Here is a 17,209-nt window from a genome sequence, read left to right as displayed (position 1 = left end):
TTCATGTGACTACCTATTCCCCCATGATCTTCTAGAAAATAACATTTTTGCTTCTTTTTTCTTTCCCTTGAATCTTTGCCTACATATATGTGGGAAGATATTATATATGTTTGTTTGAATAAATACTTGTATATCCTTTTCTTAGGGATGCCAAAGTCCTTACTTAATATATTATTAATAGATGTTTTCTAATGCTAAATCTCATAAGAATGAAATTAAAGTGGAAGATGGAAAAATCTCATGGGAATAAAACTAAATTTAACATGGAAAAGTAAAATTAGATGAAAGTTCCCATGTATTCATGAAATTGCTTAGAAAGAAGTTATATTTTGGTGTCATCCATTTTCAGTATAATTTTTTGCAAGAAGTGGAAATAAATGATTGACTAGAAATTTTTCTATGCTTATGTTTTCTTTTTGCTTTTAAAGGAATTAATAAAATTGTATATCAATGTGCATGAAATAAGAGTATAATGTTCATGTCCATATATGTAATGAAATCTTACATTTATTACATCTGTTATTTGATGTCTATTCAAATACTCAGTAATGAGTCACTTTCATATAAGAAAAAGAATATTCAAGCATTATGGTTATAAGTCAGTCCATTTTGTGAGCTTTTAAATTTTTTCTGGGCACTTAATAAATATAAATAGCAATTGATCGTATAAGATGTAATTACAGAAAATGTTTTCTTTTGAAAGCCATATACTATACTTTTTCTGGAATTTGTAACTATTTAGATATTTAACATTAATACTTATTTTTCAGTGTTTCTCATCATAATATAGCTATGTTTCTTATTAGACAATGATCTTGGCAATCTTTTATTATGCTTCAAAATGTCTGATAAACAAACTGAGTGGATAGAAAACTGCCGAAAACAGTTTTGCAAAATGATGAAGGCCAAACCCGATATAATCAGTGGAAGTGGTGAGTACGTTGTTTAATTTTTGTGGGGGATTTTTTGCATGAAAATTATATTAATGGAAGTTGTGTTTCCTGTGGATTAGTACTGGCATGTCTAGAATACATAATACTCATTCCAGAAGTCCATTAACTTCTGAGAAACTTAGGATCCTTGAAAACAAAAATTAAAATCTGAGATGCAAGGAAGCTGGAGGCCAGAAAGAATATGGAGGAAGATGCCCACCGACCCTTACTCCCTAATACCAGTAAAATTGTAGGCAGCACATAAACTATCAAAAAAATTAAAATCTGAGAGACAACAAAACTTTTTTTTAAACTAAGAGGTCTTGGTAAGCAAAATTGAATACTGATCTGACTTTACCTAGGTAATAATTTGCTTGGTTTCACCAGCTTTCCCCTGAATTTACCATACTGCTACATTTTTGGAAACTTGATTGACTTTTTTATTGATACATATTTTAAAACTCTGCCACATCCAGCCAAATAAATGTAGTTACTCTTAAGGAAATTGGAATTTTATTTTGAGGTGATGGCTATGTTTCCTAAACTAGCAAATAATTTGTTTTATATTCACATAGTTGTGCATTTGTTTTCTAAAAATCATCATTTTTAAATGAACATTATTTTGAATAAAAGTCTAAGGAAAAGGTTCTAATGTAAACATATGATAGATTTTTTTTGTAAACTATAATTTAAAATTGTCCACTTTATTAGCCATGCTTTATGGTTTTCATATTTGTATCATTTGTTATAAAATTAAAAGTGGGAAAAATATATTTTGTTGTTGGAGAAATTACATTTTCAGAGACAAGTGGTATATATTTGTGGGCACCTCAGAGGTGAATTCTCTGAATTTTCTTTTTGCCTAGTATATCCTAGAAAGAGTGATTAAGAAGGCCATCAAGTCATAGGCTCAAAAGGCGGGGTCAATAAAAGCATACTCTCTTTAACCAAAAGGAGCAGGAGAGGGGTAGCCTATCAAGATACTTTTTATAGAAAGTGACCACTTTAATCCAACCATAGAACCCACCATAGAGAATCCTGCTAGCAAGACTTGGGCATAGCCTGGACTTCCATCCTTACCTGGCAGTAATGGGGCACCCTTGCTGCTCCTTACTAGGATTGTATCAGAGGAGACTCAGGTCGAAAGTTCAGGATTTTTACCATCACTCAGTAGTAACAGGGCCACCACCCCTCCTTCCCTCCCTTCCACACATGTTTTTTTTGTCTCACACATGCAAATTTAAAATTAGAAAGTATCAACAAAGAAATAAAGAAAATCCAAAAGGACATTTTAGAAATGAAAATACTGTAACCAAAATAAAAAGCTAAATGGATTGGTCAACAATAAATTGGAAAGGACAGAAGGAAGGATTGGTAAACTTGAAGGTATTAACAGAGAGGAAATAGACTGAAAAACAAAAAAAAATTAACAGAGTCCCAGAGACTTATGGAACCATAACAAAAGATCTAACATGTCATTGGAGACCTGGAAAGAGGTTAGGACTACAAATGTATTTGAAGAAATATAGTTAAAACTTTGCAAATTTTCAAGAAACCTAAACTTGTGGATTCAAGAACCACAACCAGGGTAAACCCAAAGAAACTCACACCAAGACACAATATAGTCAAACTTTTAAAAACTAAAGACAAGGGGCAACTGGGTGGCTCAGTCGGTAAAGCGTCTGACTTCGGCTCAGGTCATGATCTCGTGGTCCGTGAGTTCGAGCCCCATGTCGGGCTCTGTGCTGACAGCCTGGAGCCTGTTTTGGATTTTGTGTCTCCCTCTCTATCTGCCCCTCCCCCTTTCATGCTCTGTCTCTGTCTCAAAAATAAACGTTAAAATAAATTTAAAAAATAAAAACTAAAGACAAAAAGAATCTTGAAAGCAGAGAAGGTAAGAAACATCTTTTTTTAAATTTTTTTCAACGTTTGTTTATTTTTGGAAGATAGAGACAGAGCATGAGCAGGGGAGGGACAGAGAGAGAGAGGGAGACACAGAATCCGAAGCAAGTTCCAGGCTCTGAGCCGTCAGCACAGAGCTGGACGCGGGGCTCAAACTCATGAATGATGAAATCATGACCTGAGATGAAATCGGACACTTAACGGACTGAGCCACCCAGGCGCCCCAGAAGAAACAACATCTTACCTACAGGGGAAAATCAATACTGTTGATTTCTCACCAGAAAAGATGGAGGACAGAGGGAGTAGTGTGACATTCAAGCACTGAAAATAGTCTTCAGGAATAGAAAATCAAGACATTTTCAGATGAAGAATTTGTCAAAGCAGACCTATTCTAAATGAAGGGATAAAGGAAGTTATCTCTGTACTGTCCTCAGAACTTTCTGAATCTATAATTATATAAAGTAAATTTTCTTTAAAAATATAGAGGAAAGAATGAATATAAGCTACTTGAGAACATTGAAAAGGCAAGTACCACGTGTAGATTAGTTTTTAGTATTATTCCATGACTATAGCCTATCTCTCAAAATATTTGGAAGTGCCTAGTGCTGTTCATAAGGGTTGCTGGGCAAAATGAATATACTGTATTGGAACCAGAAATCCAGAACCTTCTTCAGATAGTTTGGTAATGCCATTTTTGCATATGATGTCTAGAATTACTTTATCTAAAAGCTCTCAATGTATGGATCTAATAGCATAATTTTGCATTTCAAGATCAGTACTTCCCAGAAAATAGTGTGCTTTGCAAACACCTGCAATTAGTCTGGTGGCTATTAAGTTTCAAATCATATTGTGTTTACCTCCCTCACAGATGTGATAAAGAATTTTCCCAGTTCATGGAGTTTGTTTAGGTGTCTGTCCGATGGCTAACCCTGATTTGGGGCATAGGATTCAAAGAATTGTTTAGCAGTATGCTGTGACTTTTCTCATTAATTCAAACATTTTACTTGTGTGCATAACACATAGCAAACATATGGTTGTGCTAAAATGAGAATGATTATAATTTTAAATGGATATTTCCACTTTAAAACTAACTTTTTATATAACCTTTGCTACTCATGTGTATCTCACCTCTTATTTGTATCATTGAATTCAGAATGATTGTTTCTAAAATTCATCAAGATACTCTTAAAAAATTATAATCTCAAGAGACAATATTAAGTGACATAAACACATGGAGGTTGAAAGCTCTCACCTAAGGGCTATTATTTATGTATAGATTCATAGATAAAAAGCTTTGAAAGATTTTTCTGTGAGTGAGAGAATTTATTCTTATGCCTGTGAAGATAGAACCCTTAAACAACTAGAAGTTCAAATAATTGTCAATACTGGTGCCCTTTCTGATCCTCAACAATTACATTCTCATACTTTTTAATACTTACTTTAATTTGAAATCATAATATGAGTAGAATTCAGTAAATTTTGTTTTTACCTTAAGGCATTAAAATATTGTGATACATGACTTATCAGAGCTACAGTTATTGGAAAGCACATGTTGTTATTCCTATTTGATTTACATTTTTCACATGTTGAACACTAATTTTCTTTGTGACTTATGTGCTTAAAATGTACTTGGATATGAAAAAGAGACCATTTGATTAATGTAAATCAGAGTCAATATCCTGAATGTAATACATAGTTTAAAAGGTGACTTGGGGCACCTGGGTGGCTCAGTTGGTTGAGCAACTGACTTCGGCTCTGGTCATTATCTCACAGCTTGTGAGTTCGAGCCCCATGTCAGGGCTCTGTGCTGACAGCTCATAGCCTGGAGCATGCCTCAGATTCTGTGTCTCCCTCTCTTTCTGCCCCTAACCCACTTGCATTCTGTCTCTGTCTCTCTCAAAAATATATAAACATTAAAAAAAACTTTTTGAAGGCGACTTAAACTTGCTTGCTAAATATACATGTATAAGTGTGTAAGTTGCTTTAAAGATACATTTCTTTCCAGCAAAATAATTTGGATTCTATATTAAGTATAATTCAACTGGTTATATACATTTTGAGGATAATAAATTCAAACACAGTGGCATATCTATGTGGCATTGTCAGAGAAAAGCTTACTTTTTTTTTTTTTTGGCTCAGTTCTGTACTGTTCACTAGTAGAAAGGCATTTCTTCCTATTTTTTTTTAATTTTTTTAAACGTTTTTATTTATTTTTGAGACAGAGAGAGACAGAGCATGAACGGGGGAGGGTCAGAGAGAGGGAGACACAGAATCTGAAACAGGCTCCAGGCTCTGAGCGGTCAGCACAGAGCCCGACGCGGGGCTCGAACTCACGGACCGCGAGATCATGACCTGAGCTGAAGTCGGCCGCTCAACCGACTGAGCCACCCAGGTGCCCCTCTTCCTATTTTTTTAAATATGAACTTTATTTTTTAGAGCAACTTTAGATTCGCAGCAAAATTCAGCAGAAAGTACAGAATTCCCATATACATTCTATGCCTGCATATATGCACAACTTTCCCCACTATAAATATCTCACATCAGAGCGATACCCCTGTTACAATCAATGAACCTACATCATTGTCTCCCAAAGTACATAGTTTATATTAGGGTTCATTCCTAGTGTTTGTACATCCTATGAATTTTTTTTAGTGTTTATTTTTTGAGAGAGAGAAAGCGCACGCATGTGAGTGGGGGAGGGGTGGGGGAGGGGGACAGAAGATCTGAAGCGGGCTCTGTACTGAAAGCAATGAACCTAATGCGAGGCTCAAACTCATGAACCATGAGATCATGACCTGAGTCGAAGTCAGATGCTTAAACAACTGAGCCACCCAGGTGCCATGTACATTTTATAAATTTTAACAAATGTATAATGGGGGAGATTTATCATACAGAAGAGTATCATTGCCCTAAAATTCCTGTTTTCTGCCAGTGCATCTTACCCTTTGCCCAGTTGCTGGCAAGCTTACTTTTGATCCAGTTGTCTTGAACATATATAAAGTTGCAAAGTGTCTAAAACACCTAACATGTCCTGGTTTTGAAAGAGGAGAACTGTCCCTTGACTGTGGTCTTGGAGTTCAGATAAGTTTTTTTTTGTATGTGTGAATAATGATAAGATATTATAGCCTAATTAGTGATGATTTTCTTTCTGTATCGAAATCATTTAGCAAGTTCTGAAGTAATCCATAGAGAATCTAAAGATAACATGATTCTTTTCCAGTTTTACATTGAATAGGTTCTCAGTGAAGCAATTAAAATTTAATTTACATTGGAAACATTGTTATGAATATTAAAGTGGTATGTGTTTTGAATTGGACCCCCTTAAGAGTGTAACTGTGAAGAAGTTCAGATGACTTTTATCTACTAGTCTGTGACTTTAGAGATGCATTATCATGTATATTCTTAACCTTTAATATCCTAATTATTCTCTTGTTTATTACAGCTTTACCAGAATTGCTTGAAAAATTTGTGCTTCATCTCTCTGAAAGCCCATCTGAATGCTACTTCCCCTCAGTGGAATATACAGGTACGTTTTAAACATCTTGAATTTTGAAAAGTACTTAATTATCTAAAAAATAGATAATATTTCATAGAGCTAATTAGATTAAAAATATGCACAAACTTGCATCTTAAAAATCTCTCACTTGGTGGGGCGCCTGGGTGGCGCAGTCGGTTAAGCGTCCGACTTCAGCCAGGTCACGATCTCGCGATCCGTGAGTTCGAGCCCTGCGTCAGGCTCTGGGCTGATGGCTCGGAGCCTGGAGCCTGTTTCTGATTCTGTGTCTCCCTCTCTCTCTGCCCCTCCCCCATTCATGCTCTGTCTCTCTCTGTCCCAAAAATAAATAAAAAAAAAAAAACGTTGAAAAAAAAAAAATCTCTCACTTGGTGTTATGGATAATCTAGATATCTTTCAGTCTCTTCTGTGCAAATGTGTGAGTTTTCTTATAACTTTCTAACTCCTTTCTGAGCTCTTTTTTTTCCCATCTACCCATCAAAAGTTATTTTCCTTTAAGGCAGTGTCTTCTCTTCTGATTCTATTCACTGTCCTCTAGTGATCTCATTTGTTTGTACGATTTTACCTACTTTATATATTGATAACTTCTGATTCACATCCTCCATTCAAAGATCAACTATAAGCTTCATTGTGGTATTCCCAGCTGCTTGATAGGTAAATATCACCTAGAGGTGCTATGGAAGCCCTCAAACTTGAAATGTCCAACAGGGCCCTCACCTCATCAGACCTTATTAATATGTACTCTTTTTCTACAGTGTCTATTTTGGTGGGCAGTACTACTGTCCATCTAAACCAGAAACTGAGTAAATCCACATTTTATGTGGATTTAAGTCCACATTTTCTTCCCAATTACCAAACCATGTTAATTCTGTGTTCTTAATAGATCTCAAGTGTATCTACTTAATTGATTTCTTTGTTCAGGCCACCATTACTTCTTGCCTCAAGTATTACAACAGCCTCTTTTCCTGGTGTTGTTGATTAGAATCTGATTTCTCTTCAAAGGTATTCTTTGTGCTGCTCTCAGAGTGATCTTTGAAGTGCGAATCTGAACCATTCATTCCTGTATTCCCTGGAAGATCACCATTGACCATTGCATAAAGTCTAAGCTTCTTATCATAAAACCTAAGGCCTTATGTTATCCTTCCCTTTTCTTCCTCTCCAGCATCATGTCTTTCTCTCCTTGCCTTTTATTTATTTTTCAGGAACCCTAAACTATTAGTACGGCCAACTTCTCCTTCCCCCACCCAAATACACATTCGTTTATTAAACGGATATCGTTCTCTAGTATTTAGTAGAATTTTTCTAAGCATTTAAGCACAGCAGGAAACAAAAGAAGGAGAAAATCTTGCCTTCTGGTGGGAGCACAGACAATAAAGAAATAAATGTTTCAGTATATCAAATAGTATGATAGCGAATGAGAAATACACAGCAGGGAAGAGGGCTACAGAGTGCTGTTTGGGCACGAAGGTTACATTATTAAATCATGTTCAGACTAGCAGAAGTTGGGAGCAAGATAAGTAGATATTTTCAGGGGAGGAGAATTCCAGCTAGTGACCAGGAAGGAGACATGAGTGTCTGAACACAAGTACAGGAGAAGCATTGTAGGTATTGAAAGCAGACAGGGAAGGATGATAGAGGGCTTTTGAAAGTCACTGTAGCATCTTGAACATAGGAACACATGCTCAGATTTACACAAAAATCACTATGATGCTGGCTGTGTTGAGAAAAGACTGAAGGGAGGACAAAGGACTAAAGCAGGAAGATGGATTAGGAGGCTATTGAGAAGATGCAGTTGAAAAATGGTAATGGTCTGGATGAGGATGTCAGTGGGAGATAGAAATATTTGGATTCTGGGTATATTTTGATTAGAGAGCCAACAGAATTGAGTAACAGATTGACTATGGAATGTAAGAGAAAGGAAGGAATTAAAGACTCTAAGTTATTGATCCAAACCACTGGAAGGATGAGATTATCATACACTGAGATGGGGGAGAAATAGGTTTGAGAGAGGGGGTGAAGAGCTTGATTTTATGTTATGTTTTGAATGCTTGTTATACATTTAAATAGATAATTTTTTTTTTACACTGGATTGGATATTTGAATCTAGCATTTAGGGGAAAAATGTGAGCTGGAAATATAAATTGCTAAATCATTAGCTTCATATACAAAGCCAATATGCATCTCTGTCATATCTTTCTCACATTCTGACTTAATGTCTAATTCTTCATGTGACAGTAAACTCCTATAGGGTAGTTTCCATATCTTATCTATCATATCCTCTGCAACTAGAATGGCAGTATTAAGAAATATTTGACAAATAAAAGAATGGCTAAAAGAATGAAGGGGGGGGTCTTCATAAATTATGTCAATCAGTTTGTCTTAATTTTAGTAGGCAATAGATTAAATCCTTTGAGATTTCTGAGCAGAAGCCTTACTTGATTCATGTGTACTTTAGGAAGATTATTTTAGTGACTGTGTAAAGGATGCAGTAGAGTGAAATCTGCCAAAGGTGAATATCCAGAATGGGAGGGTTGGTAAACAAGAGATAGTGAACGTAGCAGAGATGTAGCAAAGACTCATGATTAATAGATAATCAAGAGATATTGCTCCTCTTCCTCATTACGGTGGCATGACTCCTCTGTTTGCTGGAGAAATTATCATTTAAATATTTATTCAAGTTAGACAGTATACATCATATTTACTTAAAAATATTTACTTCCAGTCTGGGCCAGCCTATCCCTCTGACTCTATTACCACTATCAAAGACCTCCCGTGCATTCATGTCACTGAACCTTTGTCTGCCTCTTCCTCCTGAATGAGCTTTCCTCTTCCCATGACACCCATAGGATAATGTCCAACTCAACTGTAAAGTTGCAGCTACAATGTTCCCTTCCCTCTTACTGTAAGTAGATGTTCCTCCTCTGTGCTCATTATTATATTCACTTTAAACTACTATTTTGATATTTGTTGTATGTGGCTAGTTTCAATTATCCCATTAGGTCTCAAACTCCTTTGTATCTTTAATATAGTATTTGATATATTTTTATTAAAATAAATACATATACTGTAACATAATTATCTGTATTCACACAAATACATCTGTATAGCAATTCTAAATATATTGGTAATTGCATATACACATATGAACATATACCTAATTATTTACACAGTAACCTTTAATGCAGGTTTGGCAAAGGGGTGAAATAGAACATAAGAAATGAAAACAAAGAAATGAGAGGAAAATATAAGGTAGTATTAAACAGAAATTTAGGTAAATGAAGGGAATTGATACATATTGAGCACCTCTTATGAGCTAAGTAGTATGCTGAGGTACTTGATGTGTGTTCTTTATTCAACCCTATGAATAACTACACTTTGCAGTAGGCATAATCATCACATTTAAAATCAGGCAATTGAAGTACAGAGGAAAGAAAACAAATTGTGAAGAGAATTTTGCAGAAGACCATTTGTGAAGAAAATGATAACTTTATGAATAAGCCTGGAAATGTATGTGAAAACATACAGGGATTAATGGTCATGTCTGTGACTAAGAGGAAACAAGAAATGGTAATTATGGAGATTTGCGTGGCCATTCCCTAGTCTTCAGTATAATCTCCAATTTCTACAGCTATCCTTGGCACATTGTTGGGTCACATTTTCTGTAGATATGTTTTATAAATCATCTAATACTTAACAAGACTAATTGCTCAATACGTATACATTCATTGCCCTGTATTAAATTTCTCAATTATGCTGAGGGAGATTTTAGATGTTGGCTTTTTTGGATGTATGATCGAGGCAGATAAACTCCAAATGTGAATTTAAATTCTTTAAAGGCTGCTGCTGAACAGCTGTCCACTGGAGTTTTAGAGTACAGCCAAAAATAAGGTAGCTTCTTATTTATTGATTGTACAGTATATATTATGATAGGGTAAGCTTATTGCTAACATCATTTTCTTCCCATAGCTTTAGATATCCTTACCCTTCATCATTTATTGTTTTGGCTAGTGAATCAATGGTTTCCTATTATAAAATTTCACTCTATTTACTTTAAATAAATAAAAACCATGTTTTGATATAAAAGATGTTTCAAAGCAAATGCTGGATAGATATATTCATTGGTTTTTTTCATGTTTCTTGAAATGAGAAATTGATTGTCTTTTTAAAAATGACAGCTTGCTTAAACCCTAAGGTAGCTGAAATTAGAATAACACAATCATCCATCTGTTGTTAGTTCCTTCAGGATTTCAATCCATTATAAAATTTGCAAATCTGGAAAAATCAGATTAGTTTAGCCGTTTATCCCCTTAAAGAAAAAGGAATGAACAAGTTTCTGCACAATTGCAGTTTGTACATCTATATAGGTATCTTTCCAAATCTTAAGTGATGTTAATTTTTTCTTGGTTTAATTCCCTGGAATGAGTTGGGGATTTTTTTTCCTACTGTAATTGCTTCTTTAAATGAGAAATATTCCTTTAAAGGTAGTAATTATTTTTAATGTTAGGACTTTACTCTTTATGCTTTTAATCAAAAAGTTGGAAAGAAATCAGAAAATATTGCATTGTTTCACCTTTTGACTATTAAAATACTTTTAACCTTAATATATATAGTTAAACACATTTTCTACTTTCTTTGGACATTCAGCAAATATGCTCTTTTCTATCTTACTTTTAGGGAGCATGTTTGTGAGTACACTTGATAATTGCAAGGAAATATATAACATGGATTACATTGTCCTCAAAAGAGGGGAAATAGTAATACAATCATGAATTAAGTAAATTGCAGCATTTAGTAAGAGAAAATAAAGAAAACTGATATTTTCCAGCTCACTATTTTATTTCAGGCAATGTGCCTTTAATTATGGTATTTAAATTGGGTTATTATCAAATGAGGGGTTTTGTTTTAAGTGCCACAGGTTTTCAGTGGAAAGAGTGATCAGAGTTGACTAGTGCCATCATGGAGGATAAGAGGAAGAAGTGATAACGGAGCAGAAAGAGTGGCATCAGTGTGGCCTGCTGGGCTATTACAGCTGAAAAAACTAGAAAGGGAGACTTGCAGGAAAGAGTCATTGCATAGAGACCTGGAAAGAAAATTCCTTTTTTTTCCCCAAATAATGCTGATTATACCAATTAGGAGACTGAGACTCACAATAGCTTGGCCATAAGAAGTTGAATTTTATGTCAGTAAGAATTGAATAAAATGGATAGTTACAACCACATGTTAAAAGAGAAGCAACGGAGTCTGCAGACTGTCTCTGGGGAAGGAAGGAGGTAGGAGAGAGTATACCGATTGGTTGACTCCTTTGGATGGTGAGAGTTCTTTGACTTTATAACAAATACAGCAGGGCTTTCAGAAGAATCCGTAAACAACAAAGCGGTAACTGCTTCTCTAACCATGGAAATGTACTCCAGTGGAGAAGTTCTTTACTCTTCTAAAAATTAATTTTTTCCACAACATTAGCCAAGTGCCAGGCGGAATTGATTTCATATCTTCTACTACTGCTCTGTGTGCTAGCTTGCAAACCAAAAATAGAACATAATTCATTACCAGAGTGAGCAATTTCAGTCAATATTAAGCCAATTTTTCCAACTCTTTTTGTTCTGAGACCATTGTATTTACAATTAAATTGATTGGTTATTTCAAATAGTTAATACTGTGACTGAATTGACATTAAGTAGGGTAACTATGATGCTACAGGTGTCATTGGTTGATTTTTTTATCCGCAACATGTTTTTTAATAGTGACTCCAGGGAGTAGGAACTATATCGTCCATTTGTTACTTAATTTCAATATACAGAAAATATTTTTAAATCCATATCCATTTCCATCTCTACCTTGCTCCATTTGATATGAAGTATAATTTCTTGTTCATTCATTTATTCATTTTTCTACTCATTCACTCAGTGTTTATTAAGCACCTATTATGTATCTCACACATAGATGTGCATGTTTCAATAAGTCATTGGTTACCAGTGATACATCAGAATCCCCTGAAGACATATATTTTTATCATTGAATTTTATTTTACCCCATCAATTTTGTTTTATTTCTGAGGATTTTAATTATTGCTTCATAAATTGTATTTAGTCCAGGTTGCATATAACAAAAGATTATTTCAATGAACTTTTGTAGTCCCAAGATCCATTTCTGTTTGTCAAGTTGTCATATATCAAACAAATTTAAAATTGAAGTGGCTCTGTAAATAAAATATTTAGTAAATATTTAACTATTTTCTGACTTCTTTATTCCTATTTTGAAACTTTATTTTTTTCAATGGGGTTTTATTCACACTAATGTCACCTATGTGTATTTAATATTACTGTTTTCGTTTATTGGGTTTTTTTTTTAAATGTTTATGTATCTTGAGAGAGAGAGAGCCAGAGAGCGTGCACACACATGTGCGAGTAGGGGGTGAGGCAGAGAGAGAGAGAGAGGGGAGAGAGAATATCCCAAGCAGGCTCCATGGTTAGGATGGAGCTGATGTAGGTCCTGAGCTCACGAACCATGAGATCATGACCTGAGCCAAAATCAAGATTCAGACGCTTAACTGATTGAACCACCAAGGCGCTCTATTATTAGTGTTTTCTTAGAATGGGTATTTGATGTTTGTTTTGGTATGTTTAATACCCTCCCCCATATTCTCATTTAAAAGCCTCTTTGATTATTTAACTACTACATTCTTAAAAATGAAATTTGTGTGGTAGACTATTCCTGTCCAATTTTAACTGTAGCTAAACTTCACCTTTTTTCCTTTAAATGTTGATCTCAAGTTCAGTGTACAAGGAATAAGCTGTAGCGGTCTTTAAAAATACAAATGACTGGACATTCACTCTCAGCAATCTCCTTCAGTAGTCTGGAGTGGAGTCTGTCTATCTTTACTTTTAAAAGGCTCAGAGAAATTTGATGAACAGCCATAATTGGGAACAATTATCTGTTGAAATGTGCAGAATTCAGTTTTTACTCAATATACAGCATCATAAACTTTTAGAAAAGGCATAGATCGGGGAAATTATTTACACAATCCCAGAAGAGGTAAAAGGACTCCTCAGGCAGACAGCTAGATCACTCTGGAAGTATTCTTTCCTTATATGGGGAAGAACTAAGGACCCGAACCTCATATAACATGGAGTATCATAGTCCTTTTGGGTAACTCACTCACCTTGATCCTTAACTATTCCATTCTTCACTGATACAGATGTCAGCATCTTCTGCTAGAAGTTACCCTGATGTACAGAATTCGATAGCATCAGGAATGCTCCTTATTAGTATACCCTTAGCCCACTGTCCACTCCTCCTACTATTAAGATATTTAGCTGTATTATACTTTTCAAAAGAGAAACATTAGTATTATAAGCACACAGATCTATATGTAGATGAAGATAAATATTTCTCATGTTTAGTCCAATTTTATATGTACTAGAATTCTAAGCATTATTGTCTAAGTAAAAATTGTTCTGGTAATAGTTTATAAAAATCAGTCTTTTATATAAGTACAGATAAGTGGAATTCATAGAGAGAAGTATGTTCAATGTTATGAAAAATTCCCAAACCATTTTGCAGAATAGTTGTACCATTTTACACTCTAACCAACAGTGTATGACAGTTCCAATTGCTCTTTATTCTTACCAACACTCGGTATTTTCAGTCTTAATTTTAGCTATTTTAGTAGGTGTGCAGTAGTATCTCCATGTGGTTTTAATTTACATTTTCCTGATGATTAATGGTGTTGGATACATCTCTTCTTTTGAGATGTCTATCCAAGTATTTTGTTTCCTATCCACCTCAACATTTTTATATGGGTTTCATGACTTCTTATGTTTGAGTTATAGGTGGTGGTTATAGATTATGGATATGATCCTTTATCTAATTTATACTGCAGGTATTTTCTTCCATTGTGTAGCCTGTTTAGTTATTTCCTTAATGGTGTCTTTTGATGAATGAAAGTCCACCTTTAAGAAGCAGAAAGAGAAATCAAGGAAGACCCAATGTACAACTGCACCAAAACCCATAAGATACCTAGGAGTAAACCCAACCAAAGAAGTGAAAGATCTGTACTCTGAAAACTATAGAACACTTATGAAAGAAATTGAAGATGACACAGAAATGGAAAAACATTCCATGCTCATGGATTGGAAGAACAAACATTGCTAAAATGTCTATACTGCCCAGAGCAATCCACACATTTAATGGAATCCCTACCAATAAGACCAGCATTTTTCACAGAGCTAGAATAAACAATCCTAAAATTTGTATGGAACCACAAAGACCCTGAATAGCCAAAGCAATCTTGAAAAACAAATGCAAAGCTGGGGGCATCAGACTTCAAACTGTATTACAAAGCTGTAGTCATCAAAATAGTATGGTACTCACACAAAAACAGACACATAGATCAATGTAACAGAATAGAAAGCCCAGAAATGGACCCACAACTATGTGGGCAGCTAATTTTTGACAAAGTGGGATATAACATCCAATGGGAAAAAGACAGTTACTTCAACAAATGGTTTTGGGACAACTGGAGAGCAACATGCAGAAGAATGAAACTGGACCACTTTCTTTCACCATATACAATAATAAATACAAAATTGATGAAAGACCTAAATGTGAGATAGGAAACCATCAAAATCATAGAGGAGAACACAGGCAGCAGCTTTTTACTAGACATGTCTCCAGAGGCAAGGGACACAAAAGCAAATGCAAACTATTAGAACTTCATCAAGATAAAAAGCTTCTGCACAGCGAAGGAACAATCACCAACCTAAAAGGCAACCTACAGAATGGGAGAAGATATTTGCAAATGAGATATGTGATAAAGGGTTAGTATTCAAAATCTATAAAGAATTTATCAAACTCAGCACCCCAAAAATAAATATTTCAGTTAAGAAATAGGCAGAAGACATGAACATTTTTCCAAAGAAAACATCCAGATAGCTAACAGACATATGAAAAGATGCTCAATATCACTGATCATCAGGGAAATCCGTATCAACCATGATGAGATACTACTTTGCATCTGTCAGAATGGTTAAAATTAATAACTTGGGGGAAACAACAGATGCAAACCATAAGCAAACTTAACTATAGAGAACAAACAGGGTGGATGGAGGGGAGATAGGTGGAGAATAAGTTAAATGGGTATTCGGTATTAAGGAGGGTACTTGTGTTGAGCACTGTGTGTTCTGTGTAAGTGATGAATCACTAAGTTTTACTCCTGAAGCCAATATTACACTATATGTTAACTAACAGGAATTTAAATAAAAATTTGAAAAATAAAGTCAAATTTTGATGCAGTCCAACTTACCAATTTTTCTTCTGTGGGCAGTACTTTCAGGGTTCTGTTCAGAAAATCTTTGTTTACATTAAGGCCATAAAGATAGTCTTCTATACTTCATGGTTAAAACTTTATAGTTTTAACTGCAGGTTTATAATCTGTTTTGAGTTATTCATTATATGGTATGAGGTAAGAGTTTACACCTTTTTCCCCCTGATATCTAGTTCCCACACAATTAATTGAAAAGCTTTTTACCTCGTTGAATTATTTTGTACATTTTGCCAAGACTTAATTAAGTGTATAAGTAGGAGTATACAATTTGCTTGTTCCTATTCTTAGGGGAAAGGATGGATTTGATAGATTTTTGAATGTTAAACTAACTTTGCATTTTTCAGATGAACTCTTCTTAATCATGATACTTTATTCTTTTAATATATTGCTGAATTTGGCTAATATTTTTTAAATATTTTTTTCTATTTATATTCATGTGCAATATTAGTCATTAGTTTTCTTTAATGTCTTTGCATCTTTTGGGGTCATGGTTATGCTGTGCTTATAAGTATGCAAGATTCTTACTAATTTACTTATTTGATACAATTAACTAGTTAAGTGACACCATATGGGTCTGAGTTTGCTTCATGGTATGCTTTTTAAATATTGATTCAATTTCATTAATTAATGTAAGACTCTTCACAGATTTGCTGTCTTCTTGGGTGTGTAAGATCTATGGTGATATTTTCTCTTTTATTCTTGATAATGATAATTTGTGTTTTCTCTCTTTTTTTCTTAATAAGCCGTGTAGAGTTTTGTCAATATTATTGATCTTTTCAAAGAACTAAAATTTGGTTTTATTGATATACTCTGTACTTCTTTATTTTCTCTTTTATTGGTTTGTATTATATTTTATTCCTTCTTTCTACTGACTTTGGGTTTAATTTCCACCTCTTTTTCTAGCTTCTGTGATAGAAGTTTATATCACTGACTTTAAACCTTTATTCTTTTGTAATATAAGTAGATAGAACTGAAATTTCCCCTAAGCAGTGCTTTAGTTGCCTCCCAATGCATGTTTAGATAGGTCTTAATTATCATTACATTGAAAATATTTTCTAATTTAGCTTGCTGGTTCTTCTTTGACCTCAATTTCCAGTGTTTTGCTTAACTTTCAAGTGTTGGGAGATTTTCCAGATATCTTTTCGTTATTGGTTTCTATTTTAGTTCTTTTGTATTTAGAGAATATTCTCTGTATAATTTAATTTATGTCTAATTTATTGAAACTTTTTATGGCCTAATAAATGTTCTGTCTTAGTAAATGTTCCATTGACAAATGAAAAGGATGTATATTTTGGAGCTGATGGTTGTAGTGTTTTATAAATAACTGATAAGGACAATTTAGTTCTGTCATGCTGTTCAGATTTTCTAGATAATTTCTAAATTTTTGCCTGTTTTTGGTACCAAATACTGATACAGTAGTGTTGAGCTGTCTCTTTATTATTTTATGTTTATCTGTTTGTCCCTTTAATTATTTAGTTTTTGCTTCATGTATTGTAAAGCTTTCCAATTTGGTAAATACATACTTAGTAATGCTTTTTC

At 34.3% G+C, this 17,209-nt stretch overlaps 1 protein-coding gene and 1 long non-coding RNA gene across 3 annotated transcripts in view; one reads left to right on the top strand and one right to left on the bottom strand.

Annotated features, from left to right (window-relative positions):
• LOC144616417 (uncharacterized) overlaps positions 1 to 17,209 on the bottom strand; it is a 105,807-nt gene that overhangs the window by 23,475 nt on the left and 65,123 nt on the right. The gene's annotated exons all lie outside the window — the stretch shown is intronic.
• TBC1D32 (TBC1 domain family member 32) overlaps positions 1 to 17,209 on the top strand; it is a 200,708-nt gene that overhangs the window by 149,164 nt on the left and 34,335 nt on the right. For both annotated transcript variants that reach the window (XM_060616533.3, XM_078447256.2), the window contains exons 27-28: positions 807 to 932; positions 6,277 to 6,360. In XM_060616533.3, the coding sequence (XP_060472516.3) occupies positions 807 to 932; positions 6,277 to 6,360 (210 nt within the window). The remainder of the gene's footprint in view (positions 1 to 806; positions 933 to 6,276; positions 6,361 to 17,209) is intronic.

The sequence above is a fragment of the Panthera onca genome, chromosome B2 (assembly GCF_046562875.1).
Source record: "Panthera onca isolate mPanOnc1 chromosome B2, mPanOnc1 haplotype 2, whole genome shotgun sequence".
NCBI classification, from domain to species: Eukaryota; Metazoa; Chordata; class Mammalia; order Carnivora; family Felidae; genus Panthera; species Panthera onca.
Note: the sequence above shows the minus strand (reverse complement) of the source record. Positions and strands in the feature narration are given on the sequence as shown.